This window comes from Rhincodon typus, chromosome 6 (genome assembly GCF_021869965.1).
Source record: "Rhincodon typus isolate 14 chromosome 6, sRhiTyp1.1, whole genome shotgun sequence".
NCBI lineage: Eukaryota > Metazoa > Chordata > Chondrichthyes > Orectolobiformes > Rhincodontidae > Rhincodon > Rhincodon typus.
The window spans coordinates 15525340-15551160 of NC_063337.1; the positions used below are offsets into that span (position 1 = coordinate 15525340).

Sequence of the window (25821 nt, forward strand, 5' to 3'; positions counted from 1 at the left end):
GGGGGAGGGGAGATTTTGAAACTTGTGAAATCCACATTGATACCATTGGGCTGCAGGGTTCCCAAGCGGAATATGAGTTGCTGTTCCTGCAACCTTCGGGTGGCATCGTTGTGGCACTGCAGGAGGCCCAGGATGGACATGTCGTCTGAGGAATGGGAGGGGGAGTTGAAATGGTTCGCGACTGGGAGGTGCAGTTGTTTGTTGCGAACCGAGCGTAGGTGTTCTGCAAAGCGGTCCCCGAGTCTCCGCTTGGTTTCCCCGATGTAGAGGAAGCCACACCGGGCACAGCAGATGCAGTATACCACATTGGCAGATGTGCAGGTGAACATCTGCTTGATGTGGAAAGTCTTCTTGGGGCCTGGGAATAAACACTACTTATTCAGCAACAAATATTCTGAAGTACAGAAAAGATGTCCCCTTTTTAACATTTTAACACTACTGAATACATCAGGTCATCATGGACTGTGAGAATTCATCAAATTGTATCCCAAGTTCTTCAAATCATTAACCAATAATGCTTTATTCTCTTTCGGGGTTGGGTAAGGGACAACATGTAAAATCCAGCCCAGTGAGTGCTCATGATCTGTAACATTGTATCTGAATGTGGATGAGGCAAATTGCATCTTGAGATTCAAAAAAGAATAAGCACCTGAGAGAAAATAAATCAGCGAGAGAAAGGGAAAGTGAAAGCCTCCATAGTAAGAGGACCATAGGCTGATTTGTCACTAGAGAGAGATGACTGGTGGTGAGTTTAACCTGAGGGTCACTACACCGCAGGCAAGGGGTGTGGCTGTGGTGGTTAGCTCAATTGGCTCGGTAGTTAATTTGCAATGCGGCATGATACGAATGGCATCAGTACAAGTCCTATACTGCCTGAGGTCACAGGAAAAAAGCAAAAAGTGAGACTAGCTGAGACATAATGGGCTGGATGATCTTCTGTGCTGAAAGGATTGTGCGATTCAATGACTTCCTCTGTTCTACTGACTGGTTCAGACCTCAAAATTACTGGAAACCTTAGACCCTTGCCTCTAAACAAATGCGATATCCTTGAGTGAAAGCTGGGCTTTCTAATGAGAGTGGTGTTTAAAACACCTACTTTAAATGAAACAGAGACAAGATATTATAAACAGAGACTAGCAAATATTCCATTGATGGAATTTGGTGTTTGCAAATAAGGAGCCTGTCAATCACCTGGAAAACCTATGGGGTCCCTGTGTTACTCTTTTCTGTGAGCCCTGTTGGTATCTTATGACAGTCGGGCACTTTTCTGGGCAGCTTAGGTCTATGTGTTGAATCCATCCCACTGCAATGTAGAAATCCCATCCTGCTGAAACCTGTTGGCCAATCAGAAGCAGGCAGCTTTGCCCCTGGGAGTACAGGCCTCTGGCAATATATTATGTTCACCGAGATAATAGATTCTTCCCCCGAACACAAACCGTTCCCCCCCCACCTCCCACCAACCCTCACCTCCCATTTGGTGGAGGGATAGCAAAGACAGGGGAGTGATTTCCTTTGGGCTGCCCCTTGCAATGCCAGGTACCTCAAGAGGGCACAGCATGCCTGAATACGATGATCACCTCAAATAGGTCTGAAGCAAACCCGACAGGTTTTGCTGGGTGGTTAATTATCCCACATGACAAATTTCCAGCTGGTTTCTGTTAGGTTGAGCCTCCTCATTGGCTATTTTAAGGCCTCATTTGGCCTTCAGGCAGGAGGACCACTCTCCATCTTTCTGTCTCGCACCTTCCTACCTGTCACTTCTGAACCTGCTATAAACACACTTCCTTTCCTCATATTGGCAACAAATCAGGTTGTTATCCCACTATATTTTTTTTCCTTTATTCATTAACGGGGTGAGGATGTCGCTGGCTGGGCTGCATTTATTTCCCATCCCAGTTGCCCAGAGGGCAGTTCAGAGTACACAGTACAGATTTGAAAACTGTAATGAGATAAGTTGTGGGAGTGGAAGAGAATGGTTTAAATTCTCAGCCCATATTGACTTCACAGACCTGAGTCAAGATACCAGCTGTGGTTTTGGCCTTCCGGGGGATAATTAATCTGGGTACACACTTTCTGTTACCCCTCGGTGACCTCTGCCACACCATGTATATTGATGTGATTTGATTTATTATTATTGTCACATGTGCCTAGATATAGTGAAAAGTTTTGTTTTGCATACCGTAGATCATACCATACAAAGTGCATTAGGGTAATAGGACAGAGCGAGGAATACAATATTACAGCTGTAGAGAAGGGGCACAAAGAGTGAGATCAACATTAAATTTAAAATTTAAGACGTTCATTCAGAAGTCTAATAACAGCAGGGAAGAAGCTGTCCTTGAATCTGTTGGTTTCTGTGTTTAAGCCTTTGTATCTTCTGCCTGATGAAGAGGTTGGAAGAGATTATATCCAGGGTGGGAGGAGTCTTTGATTATGTTAGCTGCTTTTCCGAGGCAGTGAGAAGTACAGATGGAGTCAATGGATGGGAGGTTGGTTTGTACATGTGCAGGTAGGACTGGTTTCAGCTGTGACCTGATGCCTCCTTGGGAAGGACAGCATGTTGCATAACTCGAGCACTATCCTTCTGTAGGCTTGTACGTAAAGACTATGAAATGTTAGAACTGGTTGGCTGAAGCTTAGGGAATTATACTCGAGTAACGAGTAAGGAGGTGACATTTTGCCACAATAACATTGATAATCCTTGAACAAGCCATCAATTATCCATTTGCACTCTACCTCTGCTAGGATCCCAGACTTTGCAATTCTGTAATATCTGGCAGTGATTGTTTTCCTATTTCTTTTTTCAGTCTGGTGCAGGGATGTGGGTTGGGTTTGGGTCAGGCAAAGTTTGCTTCATTTGGGTTCCAGCTTCCTGATTGTATCCTGTCTCCTATAGGTTATGTGAAGTGCTCAATCTGGACCCTAGGCACGTGCTGATCGCAGAGATTGTCTTCACGAATATTGGCGGAGCGGCCACAGCTGTCGGGGATCCACCAAATGTCATCATCGTTTCCAATCAGCACCTGCAAAAGAAAGTAATACAGTTCTTTTCAACTTTAATAATATGGGTGATGCATAATTTGTCATGACATGATCTGCAAAATATGCTATGTTTTAAGGATGCGCATTGTATTTATTTAGCCACTTTTTAAGCTTGAACTGATGTTAGACCCAGTGGATACCTAGGGCATTAAGCATATATTAACCTTTCACTCGTTCATTCTACTAATGTTCACTTTATGTAAGTTTAAAGCCAAAAGTATTACAAATAATTATGAACAGTTTATTCCTCTCCCCTAAATTGTGACTAGTTTTGGCATTCAAGTCTTGTGATGATCATTGTCTGAGGTATTTCCATTTAAAGGCTAAACGATGAAAATTTTCTTACTGCTGTTTAAAGTGGTATGTTTATTAGCATTCTCATAGGGTCAGTCATCCAATACTTGATCAAAACAGTAACCATTTCTCCTTTAATGTGCCGGTTGTCTTGCCATTATGTTCAATATTTAGGATTTTCCTTTCAGTTTTCTTACCACCTTTTTCCTAGTCTGTATTGATTAAGAGAATAGGTTTATAGGCAGCTTAAACTTATTGAATAAACCTTGAGTGTTCTCTATTATATAGAGCAAGTTTACATGACCACAGGCAAATCTTCTGTATTGAGACATTTTTCTTAACATTTATGATTAGATTTTTAAAAAATCGTTCTGCTCCTTTTGTTTTGTTTTCATAGATCTTAGCACTCTAATTGTTCATCACTAACTGAGTTTTTACAATTCATGTTTATAACATTCAAAGCATTACACTGGGCACAGCAAAAGTTTGAATTTGGATTTCATTGGAGTATTCTGCAGCTCTGCATTTGATGTGTCTCTGATTCTGCTCCACTGTTACAACGGTGGTGTAAAACAGTTTTCTCTCTCATTGATGTGTAAAAGTCCTAATTTAAAACCTTGAGAACAAGGGGCTGAGTCCTTTAAGTGGATGGCTTTTGAATCAGATGAAATCTAACCCACGTTCCTAATTTTACTCCACTCCAGAATCAGTTGGACCAAATCTTGGATTTCGACTTGGTGTCAGTTCAGATTGTTTTTAGGTCCTTAAGGAAATTAGTACATTTATATGAAATCCTTCTCATATTTTGATGAAAGTGTTATAATAAACAGGTCGACACTTAATTTTTTAATATAAGTAAAAGGGAAACTTGCATTTATACCATGCTTTTCACAACCACCAGACATCTCAATGTACTGCACAACCAATGAAATACTATTGAAGTGTAGTCACTGTTTTATTGTGAGAAATACAGCAACCAGTGTGTGTGCAGCAGACCCTCACAAACAGCAAAATGATAACGACCATATCATCTGTCTATTTTGTGATGGTGATCGAGGATTAGGTATTGATCAAGCTATTAGGGTTAATTCCACTGCTCCTCACTGCAGTGGACATACAAGGGGTGGCACGGTGGTTCAGTGGTTAGCACTGCTGCCTCACACTGCCAGAGACCCGGGTTTGATTCCACCCTTGGGTGACTGTCTGTGTGGAGTTTGCACATTCTCTCCGTGTCTGCATGGATTTCCTCCGGGTGCTCCGGTTTCCTCCCACAGTCCAAAGATGTGCAAGGTAGATGGATTGGCCGTGCTAAATTGCCCATAGTGTTTAGGGATGTATAGATTAGGTGTGTTATAAGGGGATGGGTCTGGGTGGGATGCTCTTCGGAGATCGGTGTGGCCTTGTTGGGACGAAGGGCCTGTTTCCACACTAGGGATTCTATGAAAAAGGAAGTGAACCAGGATAGAATGTGGAATACAGTGTTACAGGTACAGAGAAGGTGCAGATGAGTTGTAGGCACGGTGACTCACAAGTAACTTATGGACAAGGCGGAAGGCAAGGGTTAATGTCAGGAACAAAAACAGAAGTTGCTTGAAAAGCTCAGCTCAGAAGAGAAAACCAGAGTTAACGTTTCGGGTCCGGTGATCCTTACTCAGAATAGGTAATGCCAGTTGATGCTATCTCAGCATTGGGTGAGATTACATTTATTATCTAAGCAACCTGTTCAGAGATGTTATTACGCACCTCTGGAGCAGGTGAGGCTTGAACCCAGGCCTCCTGGCTCAGAGGTATGACCATTATGACTGTACCATAAGAGCACATGGGTGAGATTATGTACTGGTTTTGCTGCTTAACTGAGAACATTGAATGAGAAGAGTCCAGAAAACGTCATGAATAATGAAATATTTGGTTCATTGGCAAGCCTACTGTCATTGTCATGGACCATGAGCTGCTGGCCTTTCCCAAGGTGATAATGTTCCTCGTCCAACTCCTAACTATCCAACAACTCCCTTGTTACCTGCTCGTGGAAGACTACTGCTGATTAGGTGGAAAATAGTGCAGCCCAAAGCTGGCCTTTCTAACCCCAGAGCTGGAGAGTGTCTTATGAGCCCATTTGAAGTCCCCAGCACTACCCACCTCCCTGCTCCACGGGCATGGACCATGTGGTCTGGGATAAGCACTGAAGATACGCACTAAGGCACTGCACAAAAGTGATTAGCTGACCTTTTTATGGAATAGTGGTTGGTTTCTTTGATAAAATGGACTTGGTTAATTTTGCCTTGAGATAGTAAGAACTGCCGATGCTGGAGTCAGAGATAACACAGTGTGGAGCTGGAAGAGCATAGCAGGTCAGGCAGCATCAGAGGAGCAGGAAAGCTGACGTTTCGGGTCGGGACCCTTCTTCACAAAAATTAATTTTGTGATGCTTTTATCTCAGCATCTTGACAAACAGGACACTGTGATGGTCAATGACAGAGAGAAGGGAAGGTTTAGGGCTGTAATGGAATGGAGATTTCAGGCAAGGTTGTGGAACCATAATTCATTAAGGTCCTGTTGGTAATATATTGCTTACCTTCTGCCTTTCTGCTACTCTGCCTTTTCCTCTTCCTCCTCTTCCTGCCACTCCTTCTCCATGCCTAACTTCTCTCTCGTCACACAGAAGGCAAATATGGTCGCTCTGTGGACCACAAACTGGAAGATGCTACTTGCTCCATTCTGGAAGGATCCCAAAGCAAAAACATTCAGGGAAATGGTCATCTTCACAGCCACTGACCAAGGCATATTTGCAGATTTCTGTGAGCATTGCCCATATAAAATGCATATACCTGCACCTGAAGTTAGGTAATGGATAAAAAAAAATTACTCCCACAAGATTTCTTGATGAGTAAACTACCCTGCTGAAAGTCTACCTCTTCCTCCTCTGTTTGCACACATCCTGTTTTCCTCTTCGTTGCATCTGTCTTTCAAGGGTGCAGTTACACATGGCTGGGAACATGTTGTCTAACCAGACATCTTGAAGTTATAACTAAAGCTTTTCCCACGTGCAGCAATACTCCATTCGGAGATTTCAATCAATTCTGCAAATCATCAATCATTTCTCTAAACTCTGAGAGAGTCTGGAGAAAATCAACTGCAATAAAGCTTAGGGAACTCAATGTTCCCTTCCAGCAGAATTTCTGTGCAATCTCCTGTTTAGTGAATTTTCAAGTGAAAATGACTATGCTGGTGCTAAAGTAACATTACAGACTGATACACACTACAATCTACCCACTCTGCGTACCTCTCATGCCTAACATCTGTACCAGATTAACCAGATCAAAATGTGTTTTTGGTGTGCATGTGTGTGTGTATGCAGAGCTTGGATACTATTTTGGTATCAAAATGGCATCCATAATGCTAAAACTGTAGAATTATTATAGAATTAAACTTGGAGGCCAAAATGTTTAACTCAATGTGAACTGAAGCAATCTGTTAACTTATCATGAGTTTCCATTTTGTCAGTGTATATATTCACTGTCTTTTTTCATAGGGAATGAAGGTTGCATAGCTGGGAGAGACAGAATTGCATAATAGTAGATAATGTATTCCAAAAACAGCATAGTTACAGATTCAAAACAAAAACAAATACTACTGGAGGAACTGAAATAATTCCAGAGGCCAGAATCCTGTCACCAAATCACTCTTTATTCAAATATGAAGAGTCCTTGACTTTAGACTCTAGAGATATATAAAATCATGAGAGGCATAAATAAGGTAGATAACAGATAGCTTTTCCCCATGGTAGGGGAGTCTAAAACAAGAGGGCATAGGTTTAAGGTGAGAGGGGAGAGATACAGAAGAGTCAGGGGGACAATTTTAAGGTGCTGAGTGTTTGGAACAGGCTGTCAGAGGTAGTGGTGGAAGCGAGTACAATTTCTTCATTTCAGAAACATTTAGACAGATGCATGGAGGAATATGGACCAAACATGGGCAAATGGGACTAGTTTAAATTGTGAAATCTGGGCAGCATGGGCAATTTGGGCTGAAGGGCTTGTTTTCATACTGTAGACCTCTATGAGTCTAAGACTCTAGTACTGCATCTTCAGAGCCAGCTGTCAGTATCAGGATGTCTGACACTCCTATTTTTATCTGTCAGTCAGGGCTCCCTGATGGGAGCAGATTAACAGCCCCAATTAGGGAACTCATATTCAATGACATCCAGTTGGCTGACCTCGTTTGCAATCACTACAGAAATTCTGCAGTAGTGACTGTAACTGTGGAGAAAAAAAAGACAGAGTTAGCATTTAAGTCCAGTAATCCCTCGTTAGAACAGCGCTAGGCTTTCCTTGATTCTGTGTGGTCCTGTTTATTTCCTCAACCTGTTTTTCTAATCAACCTGTTTTTCTAGTCAACCTGTTCATATTACATGCCTCTGGAGCAGATGAGACTTGGTCACTTGGTCCAGAGGTAGTAACACTATCACTGTGTCACAAGAGGGCCCCTTTCATTTCCTCATTATTGGACAGGAAAATGAGTCACACCTGATCATTGCGAATGTGGGGCTAGTAACAATAATGATTGATAATACTGAACTTGTCAATAATCCACATAAAAGCCCGATCAGGTGGCAATTAATATTTATAATCCTGGATTTCAGGTGAGTTACGAATGTATAATAATTGCTGCATGTCTGAGCTACAGCAGCAAACAATTTTGCCTTCAAATAATAGAGGACAGTAGCCTTTTTCATCTAACTGTTGGAACCTATGATAGTTTACTGCTGTAGCCTTCAAAGTTATTATTAGTAAGATTTGGTGGGGATACCTGAGAAGTAATCGAATCCAGGAAGAAGTGATGATCATAGATCATAGAATCTCAACAGTGTGGAAACAGGCCCTTCAGCCCAACAAGTTCACACCGACCCTCAGAGCATTCCAACCAGACCCATTCCCCTATAACCCACCTAATCTACACATCCCTGAACACTATGGGTAATTTAGCATGGCCAATCCACCTAGCCTGCACATCTTTGGATTGTGGGAGGAAATCAGAGCACCTGGAGGAAACCCGCGCAGACACGGGGAGAATGTGCAAACTCCACACAGACAGTCGCCCGAGGCTGGAATCAAACCCGGGTCCCTGGTGCTGTGAGGCAGCAGTGCTAACCACTGAGCCACCGTCCTGCCCCATGGTTGGTGTGTAATAAATTATTGGGTCAGAACCGGATGTATAAATGTAGGGAGATAGCAAGAAGTGTTGAAATTTGTGGTGTGTGAATTAGAATTAAATCTCTGACCAGAAAAATTTCTCACTGACCCTGTCTAACCAGCATTTTAACCTCTTGTCCTCAATTCCAATTAATACTGATTCACAAGTGAAAGTGTGAAATTATTATCTTTCCTTCAAGTGGAGTGTGGCACAATACAATATTTTTTGATTGTGTATTGTCTAAATTAATTGCTGTTTCCGTTATCCATCATGCTAGATTAACCTCTTAGAATCATTAATATTCATTATAATAGCCTCATCAGTGATACATGGGGGTTTGCAACTGAGTGCCTACTGATCAGTCATTAGCAATGGTAAGTTCTACTATGGTGTGAAAAATGCAGAATTAGAGACTCTAATATTAACATGACTTTTTTTTTGAAAGGAAATAGTATTTTTTCACCATTATGCATTTATCACAATGTCATCATTTGACATGAAGAGGCACACATTGTTTACTTACCATAATGATACAAGTACTTGTCTTTTGAAATGAGTCAGTACATCCGAATGTTAAATATTTACCATTCTGATTGTTTTTATATTGTTTTCTTGCTGGCTCATAGCACGTGGACTTAATTGAGCTAATGTTAAGTAAACTCAGATTAGTTGTAACTGACACATAGGCTGGTTCATTTCATAATGGTCATCTCTGTCTCTAGTCTACCAAGACTAGTAAACATGATCTTCTGATAGAAGCATGATTCGTTTAGAGAGAACTGAACAGAACAAGGGTTGAGAATTGGACATCATGGCGTGATGTGAACTCATGGTGCAAACTTTCAATTTTGGACATCTTGATGTTTCTTCTAAATAAAATCTGAAAGAATTGTGGATGCCGTTAGTCAGAAACAGAAACAGAAAATGCTGGAAAATCTCAGCAGATGTGGCACCATCTGTGGAGAGAAATCAGAGTTAATGTTTCCGGTTGGGTGTCCCTTCGTCAGTTACACAGCTGGGACCATATCTTGGATAAATGTGCAGCTTTGGTCTCTTTATTTAAGGAAGAAGTTAAATGTATTTAAAGTGAAGTTTTCTATATTGGTACCTGCAATGAGTGGGTTGTCTAATGTGGATGGATTGGGTGGGCTGGCCTTTATTTTCCCACAGATTTTACAAGAATGAGGAGTGATTTGATTGAAGTATATAGACCTGAATAGTCTTGATGAGATAGACATGGCCAGGATATTTCCTTTGTGGATGAGCCTAGAACAAGGGGTGTCTTTTTAAAGTTAGGGATTGTCCTTTTAGACAGAGAGGAGGAGTTTCTGTCTTTCTGAGGGCTGTGTGACTGGAACTGTTTGCCTTAGAAGATGGTAGATGCACATTCAGTAAATATTTTTAAGACAGAAGTAGTTAGATTCTTGTTAGGCAAGGGAATCAAAGATTATAGGGAATAGATAGGAACGTGTCATTCAAAACACAGGCAGATCAGTTATCATCTTATTGAATGGTGTGGCAAGGTAAATGGGCCGAATGGTCTAATCTGCTCCCATTTAGTATGTTCTGTGGTAGCTGAAATCTCTTGCACAATTCAAATGTACATAAGGCATAAAGGCCTCAAATCAAAGCAGCTTAAAAGTAAGAAATTGCTGGAGAAACTCAGCAGGTCTGGAAGTATCTGTGGAGAGAAAGCAGAGTTCACGTTTTGGGTCCAATGACCCTTCTTCAGAACTTATTTTTCAGAACATTGATTGAGGTGTGGGTAAGTGAGGATTTAAGGCACACAGAATTCATACTGAAGCAGATTGTGTATAAAGACTTGCATTTTATATATTGCCATTATGAACTTTGGAATGCCTAGTGTGCTTTGCTCCCAATGTAGTCATTTTGAAACGTAATTGTCCTTGGGCCAAGAAGGGAATATTCAGCTTGGGGTTTAATTTTGCAATTGTTGTTCAATGACTCCTGTTAGCAAAAGAATGACATATTTATATTGTATCTTTCATAACCTTGGCATGTCACAAAACAATTTGCAGTTGATTAAATACTTTTGAAGTGTAGTCACTGTCATGATGTCGGAAGACTTGCTTGGATTTCAGTTGAAAACATGATTCAGCTCATCTGTAAGGCCCACCACAGTAGAAGAGTTCACTGATGTTCAAAGTCTTGAATGTTTACTTGAGAGATAATAGATTCAAGCTTTTGTTTTATTAATTATCCACTGTGGGATATGGGCGTCACTGGCCTACCAACATTTATCACCCATCTCTAATTGCCCTTGAGAAGGTGGTGGCAAACTGCCTTCTTGAAATGCAATATAGATATGTTATTCTTTTCCCAACAGGAAGCATTGAACGACAATTGCAAGTTTAAACCCGAAGTTCTAGGTTGACCCATAATGCTTTAAGGGATGGAATTCCAGGATTCTGACCCAGTGACAGTGAAGGAACAGTGATATTTTTCTAAGTCAGGATGGTGAGTGGCCTGATGGATGGTGATGTTTCCATGTATTGGCTGCTCTTGTCCTTTTAGATGGAAGTGGTCATGGGTTGGAAAGGTGCTGTCTGAGGACATTTGGTGAATTTTGTAAATAGTATACCCTGGTGCTACTGAATGGCAGTGGCGGAGGGAATGAATGCCTATGGTTATGGTACCAATCAAGTGGGCTGCTTAGTCCTGGGTGGTGTAGATCTTCTTGAGTGTTGTTGGCACTGCATCCAGGCAAGTGAGGCATAATCCATCACACTCCTGATTTGTGCCTTCTGGATGATGGACAGGTTTTGGGGAGTCAGGAGGTGATTAACTCGCTAAGTATTCCTAACCTCTGACCTGTTTTTGTAGCCACTATGTTTATGTGGTGAATCCAATTGAGTTTCTGGCCAAAAGTAACACCCAGGATGTTGATAGTAGGGATTCAGTGATGGTGACACCACTGAATATCAAGGCTTGGTCGTTAGATTGTCCCTTTACTGATGATAGAGAGTAGACTGATGGGGTGGTAGTTGGCCGGGTTGGATTTGTCCTGCTTTTTATGTACAGGATAGCCCTGGGCAATTTTTCACATTGTTGGGTATATGTCAGTGATGTACTAGAAGAGATGAAAATGGAAGTTGCTGAAAAATCTCAGCAGGTCTGGCAGCATCTGAAAAGGGAAATCAGAGTTCATGTTTCAGGTTCGGAGACCCTTCCACAGAACTGATAGTAGCTAGGAAAGTGTCGGTGAATATGCAGAAGATCGGGTCGGGGCAGGGGATCAGGAGTAAACGTTAGGTGGGGACAGAGCCCAAAGAGAGAGAAGAACAGTTGGACAGATAAAAGAGTGGATAACGATCTGGCTAGGAGAGTTAATAGCTGTTAATGGAGACTATTAGTGGCTAACAGGAGGTGGTGTATAATGGCAGACGATGTGAATAACAAAGCCTGGTGTGTGGGGTAGGTGGCTAGGACATTGGAGAGTTTAGGCCCTAAAATTATTGAACTCGATATTGAGTCCTCAGCTGCGAAACTCAGCAGAAGCTGGAAGAACAACACCTCATTTTCCGCATGGGGACCCTGCAGCCCACACAACACCTCATTTTCCGCATGGGGACCCTGCAGCCCACCGGACTCAATATCGAGTTCAATAATTTTCGGGCCTAAACTCTCCAGTGTCCTAGCCACCTACCCCACACACCAGGCTTTGTTATTCACATCGTCTGCAATTATACACCACCTACTGTTAGCCACTAATAGTCTCCATTAACAGCTATTAACTCTCCTAGCCAGATCGCTATCTACTCCTTTATCTGTCCAACTCTCTCTTTTGGCTCTATCCCCACCTATCGATTACTCCTGATCCCCTCCCCCGATGCTACCTTCTGCATATAAACTGACACTTTCCCAGCTACCATCAGTTTTGAGGAAGGGTCACCAGACCAAAACGTTAACTCTGATTTCTCTTCACAGATGCTGCCAGACCTGCTGAGCTTTTCCAGCAACTTCTGTTTTTGTTTCTGATTTACAGCATCTGCAGTTCTTTCAGTTTTTATTTTGTACTGGAGCAGCTTGCTGAGGAGAGTGACATGCTCTGGAGCACAAGTCTTCAGTACTATTGCAGGAATGTTGTCAGGGCTAAAAGCCTTTGCAGTATCTAGCCCTCCAATTATTTTCTGATATCATACGTTGTTAATCAAATTTATTGAAGACTGGCACCTCTGATGCTGAGGACCACTGGAGGAGCCCAAGGTGGATCATATACTCAGCATTTCTGGCTGAATATTGCTGCTAATGCTTCAGCCTTATCTTTTGCATTGATGTGCTGGACACTTCCATCATTGAGGACGTGGATATTGGTGGAGCCTCCTCCTCCAGTGAGTTGTTTAATTGTCCACCACCATTCATGACTGGATGTGGCAGGACTGCAGAGCTGAGATCTGATCTGTTGGTTGTGTGATCGCTTATCACTTGCTGCTAATATTGGTGGTTTGGCATGTAAGTAGTAATACTTGGTAACTTAACCAGGTTGATTCCCTGGCCTGATGGTAGCAGTTGAATGGGACTATGCCAGGCCTTGAGGTTCCAGGTTGTGCTGGAGTATGATTCTGTTGCTGTTGATGGCTCACAGCACCTCATGGTTGCTTGATCTATTTGCAGTCTGTCCCATTTAGCATGGTGATAAAGCCAAGCAACGTGATGAAGATTATTCTCAATGCGAAGGTGGGACTTTGTCTCCACAAGGACCATGTGGTGGTCGTTCTTACCGGTAGTGTCATGGACAGATGCATCTACAGCCGGCAGATTGGTAAGGTTAAGGTCAAATATGTTATTCTGTCTTGTTCGCTCCCTCACCACCTGTTGCAGACCCAGTCCAGCAGCTATGTCCTTTCAAATTCAACCAGCTCAATTGATAGTGTTGGTGCCAAACCAGTCTTGATGGTGGATATTGAAATCCCCCATCCAGAGTATATTTTGCATCCTTGCCATCCTCAATATTTCCTCTAAGTGTTGGTCAACATGGAGGAGTACCAATTCATCAGCTGAGGGAAGGCAGTGTGTGATAACCAATAGGATATTTCCTTGCCCATGTTTAACCTGAATCTCTGAGACTTCATCCGGTCCAGAGTCAATGTTGAGGACTTCCAGGCCAGCTTCCTCCTGACACCACCTCTGCTGGGTCTGTCCTGCCAGTGGGATAGGACTTATCCAGGGTGGTTGATGGTGGTGTCTGGGACATTGTCCATAAGGTATGTGAGTATGACCATGTCAGGCTGTTGTTTGCCAGTGTATGAGACAGCTGTCCCAATTTTCGCGCTAGCTCCCAGATGTTTGTAAGGATGACTTTGCAGGGGTGACATGATTATTGCTGCCTTTGTTGTTTCTGGTACCTAGGTCAATGCCAGATGATCCATCAAGTTTCATTTCTCCGTTGAGACTTCATAGCAATTGATACGACTGAATGATTTACTAGCCCATTTCAGAAGGCAGTTGAGAGTCAACCACGTTGTTGTGGACATGGAGTCACATGTAGGCCAGACCGGCTGAGAATAGCAGATTTCCTTCCCTAAAGGACATTAGTGAGCCAGATGGATTTTTCCAACAATCGACATTGGTTTCATGGTGATCAGTAGATTCTTAATTTAAAATGTTTATTTGAGAATTTTGAATTCCATCTGCCATGGTGGGATTCAAACCCCAAGTCCCCAGAATGTGAGCTGAGTTTCTAGATTAATAGTTTTGTGATAATACCACTAGGCCATCACCTCCCCCTTGGCTAGGCACGTCTGGTCCACCAAGAGTCAACAGCTTCAAGAAAGTAAGTTGAAAAAGAAACATATTTTTATGTATAGAATGCCTTAGTTGTGTAATTGAAATGCTGTGCAAAGCCTCACGAAGTTCTTGATGTTACTACTGTTATTTTAATTAAATAGATAAAACACATTTTGTTCAAATAGCCAGGCTTGAATGCACCATTTCTGCTTGCATGCTTTTTATCAATTCCTTGTTATAAAGTAGAATTAATGACAAACAATGAGCAATGGATGATTTATGGGTGAATGTGGGCGAGATGTTATCCAGTAAATTGTCTGCATACTTTGTTTTATAATGGATACCATACTTCATTAGTGTTTAGTGCTCTGCAAGTTGTCTACAATTCGAAAAGAATACAAGTGGATTTTCTGTGTTGTTCCACAGAGTACATTGTTTTATAATTGCAAGTGTGTTAAACTATGTAAAGTGTATGATCTTCTGGTTTGGTTTGTGATTGTGCTGCACAAGGATGGCCCATTGTCACATTGGTGTACATGATTGTCATTGCGCAGGACATTTGTAGATTGGTAACTGCTTATAAATGTCAGTGTTAGGAAGTTAACAGGTGTGAAGCTTGATTTCCAATCCAGGATCTGGAACATGAGGTGCAGGTCATTTCTGAGCCCTGACCCTATAATATGACAGTGACACTGCTTTGACATATAAAAATTTGTAATTAAGCTGAAGGTGAATTCCCATGTATCTGCTGCTCTTGTCCTTTTAGATGGTAAAGATCATGGATTTGGAAGATGCTTTCTACGAAGCCTTGGTGAATTGCAACAGCACATCTTGTAGATGGTACACACTGCTGCCATTGTGCATTAGTAATGACGGAAGTGAATGTTGAAAGGGGTGGATGGGGTACAATCATTGCAGGCTACTGCATCATGGATGCTGTTGAGCTTCTTGCATGTTGTTAGAGCTGCACTCATTTAGGCAACTGGAGAGTCTTCCATCACACACGTGACTTGTGCCTTATTGAAAGTGGATAGGCACTGGGGAGTCAGGAGGTGAGTTACTTGCCATAGGATACAGCCACTGATCAGGTCCAGTGGGAACAATATTTAAATGGTTTGTCCAGTTCAGTTTCTCATCAGTAGTGAACCCTTAAATGTTCATTGAGGTGGCTTCAGCAATGACAAACCTAACCCAAAAGAACTGCGGATGCTGTAAATCAGAAACAACAAAACAGAAATTGCTGGAAAAACTCAGCAGGTCTGTCAGTGTTCTGAGGACGGGTCACTTGACCTGAAACGTTAACTCTGATCTCTCTCCACAGATGCTAGCAGACCTGCTGAGCTTTTCTCGCAATTTCTGTTTTTTTTTGTGTCTAATTTACAGCATCCACAGTTCTTTTGGGTATTGTTTGTCATTGCTGAAGCCACCTCCATGAACATCGCCAGTGTCATCGCCGAAACATAAACAGAAATTGCCAGAAAATCTCAGCAGGTCTGTCAGTGTTCTGAGAAAGGGTCACTTGACCTGAAACGTTAACTCTGATCTCTCTCCATAGATGCTAGCAGACCTGCTGAGCTTTTCTAGCAATTTCTGTTTCGGCAATGACACTGTTAGTTAGGAGAAATCATTAGATCTCTCTCTCTCGTTGGAAATGGTCGTTGCCTGACATTTGTGTGCTGCAATTGTTGTCACTTCTCAGTCCAAGCTTAATGTCATCTAGATCTTTCTGTATTTGGGTATGGACTGCTTCAGCATCTGAGAAGGCTTGGTAGGTGCTGAATATTGTGCAACCTTCAGTCTACATTCCCCACTGCTGTATGGAAGTCACAGTGGAGGTCTTTCATGAAGATGGTTGGATTCTAAAGACCTCCTGCAGCATAGTATTTGGGCTGTTGGTCTCCAGCAACCACATGCACTTTTCTCTGCATATGACAGTGTGATTCACTGATTGGAAAACATCCCCCTAATTGGAAGTTTGAGGACTAGGGACATAGTCTGAAAGATAGGGCTAGGCTGTTCAGGACAGATGCTAGTGAGCACTTTTGCACACAACAAGGTTTGGAACTCTCTTCCACAAATGGCAGTTGATGCTAATCTGTTGCTAGTTTTTAACTTGAGGGAGATAAATTTTTGTTCAGCAAAGTTATTCAGGGATTTGGGCCAAAGGCACGTATATGGAGTCAGGCCACCGATCAGCCATAATCTCATTGAATGGTGGAACATACTTAAGGAGCTGATTGGCCTACTCCTGTTCCTGTATTTCTGTTGACCTCAACTTTGTATGGCTTCTTGCTGCAACCCTCGATCAAATGCACCTTGATTCCAGGGACTATAATTCTCACCTCACCTGTGGAATTTAGCTCTTTTGTCCATTTTTGGACCAAAACTATAATGTGAGCTCTAGCTGAATGACCCAAACTGAGCATTATTGAGCAGATGATTAATGAGTAAGTGTTGCTTGACATCACTATCAATGACACCTTCAGTCTCTTTGCAGATGTTGGCAAGCAGATAGATGTGTGCTTTCATGTTTGCAAATAATCTTGCACAGAATCTTATCAAATGCCTCTTGAAAGTCCATATCAGCAACATTTTCACCACCACACCAAAACCACCTTAAAACATTCAACCAGATTAATTAGACATCATCGCAAATCTACACTGTCTGTCTGATCCACTCATTTTTAAAATCGTAGGCTGGAATCATTGAATGATACACGACAGAATGAGGCCATTCATCTCATTACACATGTACCAGCTATTGAGTGCTATCCAACAAATACTGCTTCCCTACTCATTCCTTTTAGTACCAAAAAGTGTTCATCTTTGCCAATTTGAGTCTGCTTGTACCAGATCATCGTACCTTACTGTATATAAAAAAAAGTCTTTTCCTTCCATCTGATTTTCTTTGGTTCTCTTGTCAATTACTATAAATCTCTAGCCTCTGGTTATTGGTGCCTCTGCTATTAGAAATGATTTATTTGTCAAAACTATACAAACTTCTGAACACCTCCAACTGAGGTTCAAACAGACTAATTGCAAAAATGGCTCAAATCCTCATCTTTGAGTTGGGAGTCACAAGTTTAGGTTATTTCCTGACATTGAGATCCCGCATTGTGACTGAAAATATACTGTTGCATAATTTTACTGATACCATGGTGGAGTTGGGGTTGCCGGTTCCAGAGGTAGAAACGGGTGATAAGATGTCAAGATGGCCAAGTTAAAAAGTTCAGCTAAGTTCGCTGGAACTTTGACCCAGTTTCAGATATGAGCATGAGGCTCCCTTCCCCTTACTCGAGTTCCCACAGCAACCCATCCATGTCCATCAAAACCCATTATCTTATTAATTGTCAGGAGAAGTCCATCTGGTTCACTAATGTCCTTTAGGGAAGGAAACTGCCACTTTTACCTGGTCTGGCTTACATGTGACTCCAGACCCACAGCAATGTGGTTGAGTCTTAACTGCCCTCTGGACAATTAGGGATGGGCAATAAATGCTGTCCTAGCCAGCAACATCCTCATCCTGTGAATGAGTACAAAAAAGGTGCTAGGTTTGGCAGTGCTGTTAACATAACCAAGAATAAATGGGAAAAAAAAATTCTTTATTTCTCACCCTCTCCCAGAACACGCCTGTATCTTAAATAGGCCAAAGGCTTGATCTCAAATCCAGTCATGGTGCGATAAACTCAAATTAGAGGGGAAATGAAAAAAAACTTAATGATTGGGGAGCACGGAAAATGCAGTTTTAAATGGAGCTGACTGCCTTGTAAGTGTAATTGAAGTGTGACAGTTTTGAATGAAAAATTTAACAAAGAAATTCTGGTTGGTTTCCGGCCATTTTGGTGCTCCATCCAAAATGTTAACTGTCTGTGAAAAGCAGCCACAAATGAAATGTAATACCATTTACTTCTCCCAACCATTAACAGATTGCACTCGCTGGGGCCTTGTGTAGGAGGTGAAGTGATTCTGAATGACCAGGAAGATAAGTTCACTTTGAAAATTCTTTTCTGTCAGAGTACTCACTGACAAGTTACACTTCCCTTCCAGCGATAGGGAGAAGTTGTGTGGTGGAGACGGAGAACCAGGGAGGGTGATGTGGGGTGGAAGTAATTTATAGATTGAACCAAAACGCATAGAACTTTGAGATTACTAACAGTTTACTGAAGCAGTGGAGATGTAAATCCCCTACAGAGAACGGTTTACATTTAAATGGCACCTACTGAGCCAAGAAGTGTCTAGTATGTGTCCATATTTCTTTGAGATTGTAGTATCTTACAAATCACAATTAATAATGAACAAAGAAAGGGGAGAAAGATTGGCATTTTTCCAAAGCCTTTCTCCCATAAGAGCTAGACTATTGTGTGCAGTTCTGGAATTCACGTTATAGGGAGGGATGAAATAGCACTGGAGATGGTTGCAGTGGAAATTAACCAGGATATTGCCTGAGATGGAGAGCTTCAGTTATGAAGAGAGATTGGATAGACTGATGTTGTTTTCCTTGGAGCAGAGGAGATTGAGTGGGGATATAATTGCGATGTGTACAATTATGATGGACATAGACAGGGCAGACAGGATGGAACTTTTCCTCTTGGTCGAGGGATTAATCGTCGGGGGCATAGATTTATGGTAAGAGGTAGGAAGCTTAGACGAGTGGTGAGGAAGTTTTATTTTCATTCTGAGGGTGGTGGGAATCTGGAACTCTGCCTGTAAGGATAGAGACAGAAACCCTCAGAACATTTAAGAAGTATTTAGATGTACAATTGTGATGCCAAAGCATGAAAGGCTATAGGCCATCTGGTGGAAAATGGTATTAGAATAGTTAGCTGGTTGTTTTTGAGCAGTGCAGACTCAATGAGCCAAAGGACCTTTTTATTGTGCTTAAACCTCTATGCCTCTAATCATTGGAAGAGCTATAATGGAAAAGCAAAATACAATGAATGTTCATCCACATTGGATCAATTCTGCTCTTAAAGAGATTCCCCCTCCTGACCACAAATTCATTGCTATGGATTCTCTGACAGAGAACCAATCTGGAGACTCCCAGCCTTAGAAGATGACTGACAAAAAAAACAGCCTGCAAAATCTAGGAAGTGTTGATTGAATGCAAAATCTTGAATCATAATGGTATTCTTGACATGATTTTGCTTATGGATATGCTTTGTATTGTTTAATGTTGGTTTTAGAACATGTATTACAATGACAGTATAAGAGAAATTGAGTTTTTATTACTTTATGTTTTAACATTTTAGCAACTGTGTTCGGGTATGATGTTTGTAATTCCTCCCATTGTTTCATGTAAAAAGTTGGTCACTATTATAATTTATTTTACCTCTGCATTTAAGATTTTCCTCATCCTTTTTATAATGTACTGTAAACAGGAGGATGCAGCATATTGGAATCCTGCAGCAGATAACTTACCTTTTGACTTCCAAAGTCAGTTTACCATCTACAAGGCACAAGTGAGGATTGTGATGGAATGCTCCCCTCTTGCCTGGACGGTGCAGGTCTAACAACACTCAAGAAGCTTGACACCATACAGATCAAAGCAGTCCATTTGAAAGACAACACATACACAAATATCCACTCCTTCCAACACCAACACATAGTGGCAGCAGTGTATATTATTTTACAAGATGGAGTACAAAAATTCACCATGGTTCCTTTGACAGCACCTTCCAAATCTGCAATACCTATCACATAGAAGGAAAAAGAGCATTAGTTCTTTTTCTGTCACTGGGTTAAGATTCTGGACTTCCTTTTCTAACATAATTGTAGGAGTACTGAGACCACATGGACTGTGTTGGTTCAAGAAGGCAAGTTGTAACCACCTTCTCAGGGCAATTAGAAATAGACGATAAATATTGGCCAAACAAAAATGCCCGATGCTGTGGAATTTGGCAGCAGTCATGTGGTTGCTGGATTTAGAAACAATGGTTACAAGTCTGGAATATGACAATATTGAAGAGAACTAAGGATAGTTACAGAGCTTCGGTGGATATTTGTTGGAAGTCCAGAAATATTTAGGATGCAGAGTTGGGTAGGATCGGTCGTAAATTATTTCACTCTATTTCCTTGCCTACCATTGATTGCTTTTCTTATGCCCTTTATTTCTGTATCTATTTTGTTCACTTTGTCTCACTTACTCTGATTTGATTTGATTTGATTTGTTGTCACATGTACCTAAGTACAGTGAAAAGCTTTGTTTGCGTGCAGCACAAGCAGATCATAGTAAGCAAGGACATACAGAGCATAGGGTGAAAAAAACTTAGACAGAGTAAGGCATACAGGTTTTACCACACAGGACGTATGCGAGGCAAGATCAACATTAACAGGATCAACATTATTTGAAGCTAGAGAATCCATTCATCAGTCTAATGATGGCTGGGAAGATGCTGTTCTTGAACCTGCTGGTGCGTGTGTTCAAGCTTCTGCATCTGCTACCTGATGGAAGAGGTGGGAGGACAGCATGACTGGGGTGGGATGGGTCTTTGATAATGTTGGCAGCCTTTCCACGGCAATGAGATGTATAATTGGAGTCCATGGACAGGAGGTTGGCTTCTGTGATGGTCTGGGATGTGCACACAACCTTCTGTCGTTTGTTACAATTGTGGACAGAGCAGTTGCTATACTAGGCTGTTATGAACCCGGTCAGTATGCTTTCTATGCTGCATCCGTAAAAGTTGGTGAGGGTCCTTAGGGACATGCCAAATTTCCTGAGTCACCTGAAGAAGAAGGGTTAAAATCGATTCAGAGATAGTAGGAACTTCCGATGCTGGAGAATCTGAGATAACAAGGTGTAGAACTGGATGAACACAGCAGGCCAAGCAGCATCAGAGGAGCAGGAAAGCTGATGTTTCAGGTCTGGACCCTTCTTCAGAAATGGGGGAGGGGAAGGGGATTCTGAAATAAATAGAGAGAGAGGGGGAGGCGGATAGAAGATGGATAAAGGAGAAAATAGGTGGAGAGGAGACAGACAGGTCAAAGAGGCGGGGATGGAGCCAGTAAAGGTGGGTGTAGGTGGGGAGTTAGGGAGGGGATAGATCAGTTCAGGGAGGACGGACAGGTCAAGGGGGTGGGATGAGGCTGGTAGGCAGGAGGTGGGGGTGGGGGTTGAGGTGGGAGGAGTGGATAGGTGGGAGGAAGGACGGACAGATTAGGGAGGCGGGGACGAGCTGGACTGGTTTTGGGATGCGGTTGGGGGAGGGGAGATTTTGAAGAATGGTGATGTTTTGCCTTCTTGACCGTCACATCCATGTGGGAAGTCCAGGAGAGATTGTTGGTTATCGTCATTCCCAGGAACTTGACACTGCCAACCCTCTAAACCTCTGCACTGGTGACATAGATGGTGGTGTGATTGCCTCCTTTCTTTCTGAAGTCAATGATATAGTTCTTTAGCTTTGCCGACATTGAGAGAGAGTTATCATTACACCATGTCACCAAGCCCTCTATCTCTGTCTTATTTTCTCGTTTAGGCTGCCTTTTTTGTCTTTGTTTCTCTCTACCTAATGAATTGCTTCTCGAGAAAGAGTTATCAATACCTGTGTTTATCAGACAGAAAATGGAGGCTACAGTGGCCTTTATCACAGGTTTGTTCTCTGTGATCCAACAGCACCTGAAATATATCTGAAGGCTGCAGACAATGTTCCGATGCCTTTGGCTGCCACTGAGACAGATGCTGGGGCACCTTGCATATTCTAAGGAGGATCGAAACATTGCATTTGGGACTCTAAGAGAAACTGTGCTTTGGAACTTATTGTCATAATTGGATCAATTTCATTCCATCCAATTTGCATTGGCTACCTCGCTGGTTTTGCCTCTTGTTAAGTGCTGGGAAAGGGATAGGAATAGGAGAAAAGAGGAATGGCAGGTTGCTAGTCACTTGTAGTCCTCAGAGTGTGATGCAGTGCATTCTGTCTTGTCGTCTGTGGTGTTGAATGATCATTTGTTGGTGGTCATTTGATAGGCTGCATCTATGATCAGAAATTCTGAGCAAAGCAGGCCTGGCATCATCTTCACTCAGATCGGCTGAAATTCGGGAAGAGATCTTAGAAATATATGTTAAGCTCCTCATTGGCCAACCATTAGAATGGCTTAAAAATCAATTTAGTCAATCTCCAAGGATATGTGAAAGTTATCCAACTCCAAATGGAGGCCAAGTAAGTGCAGGCATCAGGAGTTTTTGGTGCTGAAAACATGGTTCTGCAAAATCGATCCTTTATTTTTAGTTCATTCATGGGACAAGGGCATGGCTGGTCAGCACAGCATTTATTGCTCATCCCTAATAGCCCAGAAGGTAGTTAAGAGTCAATCATGTTGCTGTGGGCCTGAGTCGCATGTACGCCACACTGGGTAAGGATTGCCGTTCCTTCCCTAAAGGATATTAGTGAACCAGATGGGCTTCTCCCAACAATAGATCCATAGCTACCATTAGACCCTTACTTCCAGTTTTTTATTGAATTCAAATTACACCATCTGCCGTTGCAGGATTTGAACCCAGGTGCCCAGAATGTTACCTGAGTTTCTGGGATTAACAATCTATGGATAACACCACTAGGCCATTGCCTCCCCTTGCCATCCATTTTCTCCTTGGGAACTTTGCTTTTATTGGATGTTTGTGAAGATTTCTGAGGTGGACAAGCCTGGCATCGGCCCTGATCAATGGCAACAAATTTCCCAGAGGAGTTGGTGGTCTTTAGGGGCTGTTGGCCTGGTCTTTCACTGTTTCTATAAACAAGTATGTCAATCCATTCTGCTGGTTTTCTAAAACTTCATTACATTGAGTTATCTGGGCCCAACTTTCCCAATAGCCAGACAATCGTTGCTGACAGCGTTGCACATTGACACCATGAAGAGGTGCCGACTCAACGGACTTCATGGGAAAGGTGAAATCTCCTTCAGATATTCAGCTGAGGGCCAGGAACTCTTCAGAAATGAGCCCCTACTCTGAGTTACAGTTGGAGATTACAAAGCTTTCCAATTGACCTAAACTTGATAGTTACCCAGGGAGCATTAGAACATTAAAATGTGAAAGCATACTCTAACTCCAGGGTAATTATTGCCCCTGATGCATGATTGCCTCCCCAACTACACCAACAACCCCCAAGTGACTCCTAACATCCCTGAAGCATCCCTCCGTGTTGGTCCTCCATTTACCGCTCTGGCTCATCACCAAATCACCCCTCCCCCAACAAAACTTGACACCCTCCCATTCTAAAACCACCTACTAAACCTGATAATCCCCTGACCCACAACTCCACTTCCACAAGTTACTACCAATCTTCCCGACCTGACACCCCACCCTCAGATATGACCCACCTCATCCCCAACAGAACCTTTCCTGACTGCCCCAGTTCCTCTTGAAATCTACCCTAAGCACTGATCCATTTAGCATGACAATGAACTTCCGACTGATCTGCTTCTTGTACCCTTGCTCACCTGACACCCAAATTTCTCAACTTTTGGGAGAAACTCTTGTGAAGGTGACCCCTCAGACACCTGCCACGCTGCCCCCTCACCTCCTTATCAACTAATCCTCCTGACCTGCCTCTCTCACCTGCCACTATAATCCATGATCCACTTGGCAGCCTAAACCCCATCCTCTTACCTACATGACACCGTAGCACCCTAGCCACCAGGCACCTTGCTCCTAACCCCTCACCCACCTGGCATCCTAACCCCTCACATACCTGGCACCTTAGTCCCCTCAACCCCTCAGCCATCTTCCACCCTTCTCTGTTATCGACCTTAAACACTTACTCAATAGCTTGTAAAGTTGTGAGAGGATCTTTAAATCACACAGTACATCAGTGACTGCTGGAAAAGGTGATATAGTTTCCACGCTGATGCACTCCACTCGAGTCTTTGTGGATTTCTGGACTTTTCTATTCTTTTTTCGGTGAGAAGTCTCCTGGCCAGGAATTATTATGGGACAACTCCCGTAAAGTGTCATTTTTTTTCTCTGATGATGATCAGAAATAGCTTTCCAATCCTAATCTGGGCCATTGAGAGATGTACCATTCAGTACAATTGGTCTGTAATGGCACTTACGCTCCCCATCATCCAAATCCCATCCCTCTTCATCCAACCCCACCAGAAAATTCTTCTGCTACTTTCCCTGTAATGTACTCATAAACTTTCTCCTAATTGCATCTTAACTAATAATTGCTCAATCAATTTCCTACAATTGTTTGGAAAAATAGGTTGTTCCTGAATTCCCAGTTGGATTTATTAGTGACAATCTTATATTAATGGAGTCTTGTCTCACAAGAGACTTTTTATTAACCACTTGTTAAGGCCACAGGCGATGTACCCAAAAAGGAGTTCAAATTCTAAATTGGGGATGATCCATGTAGGATTGCAGCTTTCCAGTGACTTGTTGGGTTTATGAGTTTGGATACGAGGGATGTTGAAGTCTTTACAATAGGTGACCTTTCTGTGTTGTTCAGGACCTTGTACACAATCACTACGATGGAAGTTCTGTGATACTGCTGCAGTAATCCTTGGACTGCAGCAGCTGAATAACTAATGTAAGGCATAATATTCACATTATGTATTTATGTACGGAGACAAGGCTGGTAAATGACAAGCTATTTGGATCAATTAATATTACATGAACACAGCAACCACTGAGCAGAGTCAACTAATTTCCAGAAATGTGCTGGAATCACAGCATAGGAACAGGAATAGTTCCTCGAGCTTGTTCCCTGATGCACTTTGATCGCAGCTAATTGGTATCTATACTTACACAAAAGGTCCAAGACATTGCACACATTGGGGAGTTGGGGAGAAGAGATTGGGGTAAGATTTATGGGTGGTGTAGAACAACATGATAGAAGAATATGGTTTTACAAGTCGGGAGCAAAGGTAGGAAGTTGTGACCGATTAAGGTTCTGTGATTGAGTGCAGATATGAGAAGGTGGAAGAAGGAAAAAGGAGTTAGTAATAGTGCAGTTTTAATTTTAAACAGAGTTTTAATTTTAGTGCTAGAATTTTGCTTCAGATGTGGAGTGGAATGAAACAAGAAATAGGCTAAGGCTTTGTAAAAGATAATAAAGAAATTGGAATAATTGCAATCAGGTCTTGTGAAAAATGACAATGATGTACGAGGTCATTGGGCAGGACTCAATGGGGGACCCAATATATTTCATAAATGGGCTGACAGGATGAGTTCTGAATACTAAATAGAAACAGCAGATGAGTCCGTGGGAGGTGATCAAATACTTGTTTGAGGTAGCTTTTGAAGATAAGGAGAGATGTTGCAAATCGGGGAGGCTTTGAAGAAAATGTAGCTGTGAATTCTAGCTTAGTGTTGGTAAGTTGAGTTTAGAGGACAGCGACACAAGGTGATGAGAGAATGAACCAGAGGCACAAATGAGGAGAGTGTGAGAGTGTGGGGGCAGCAGATCCAATCTTGGCTTTCAAAAAGCTTTTGATTAAAAATGTGAAGGCAAAACAGGACTACGGGGAAAGGCAGGGAATGGTTTGGTTGAATTCTGCTTATGATGGGCAGGCAGAGACATGATGGGCCAAAAGGCGTCCTTCAGTGTTGTT

At 42.3% G+C, this 25821-nt stretch overlaps 1 protein-coding gene across 1 annotated transcript in view; it reads left to right on the forward strand.

Moving 5' to 3' along the window:
- The window catches only part of oca2 (oculocutaneous albinism II), a 403227-nt gene that overhangs the window by 202596 nt on the left and 174810 nt on the right, over positions 1–25821 (forward strand). The window contains exons 13-14 of the mRNA XM_048598233.1: positions 2897–3068; positions 4660–4670. Of these exons, the coding sequence (XP_048454190.1) occupies positions 2897–3068; positions 4660–4670 (183 nt within the window). The remainder of the gene's footprint in view (positions 1–2896; positions 3069–4659; positions 4671–25821) is intronic.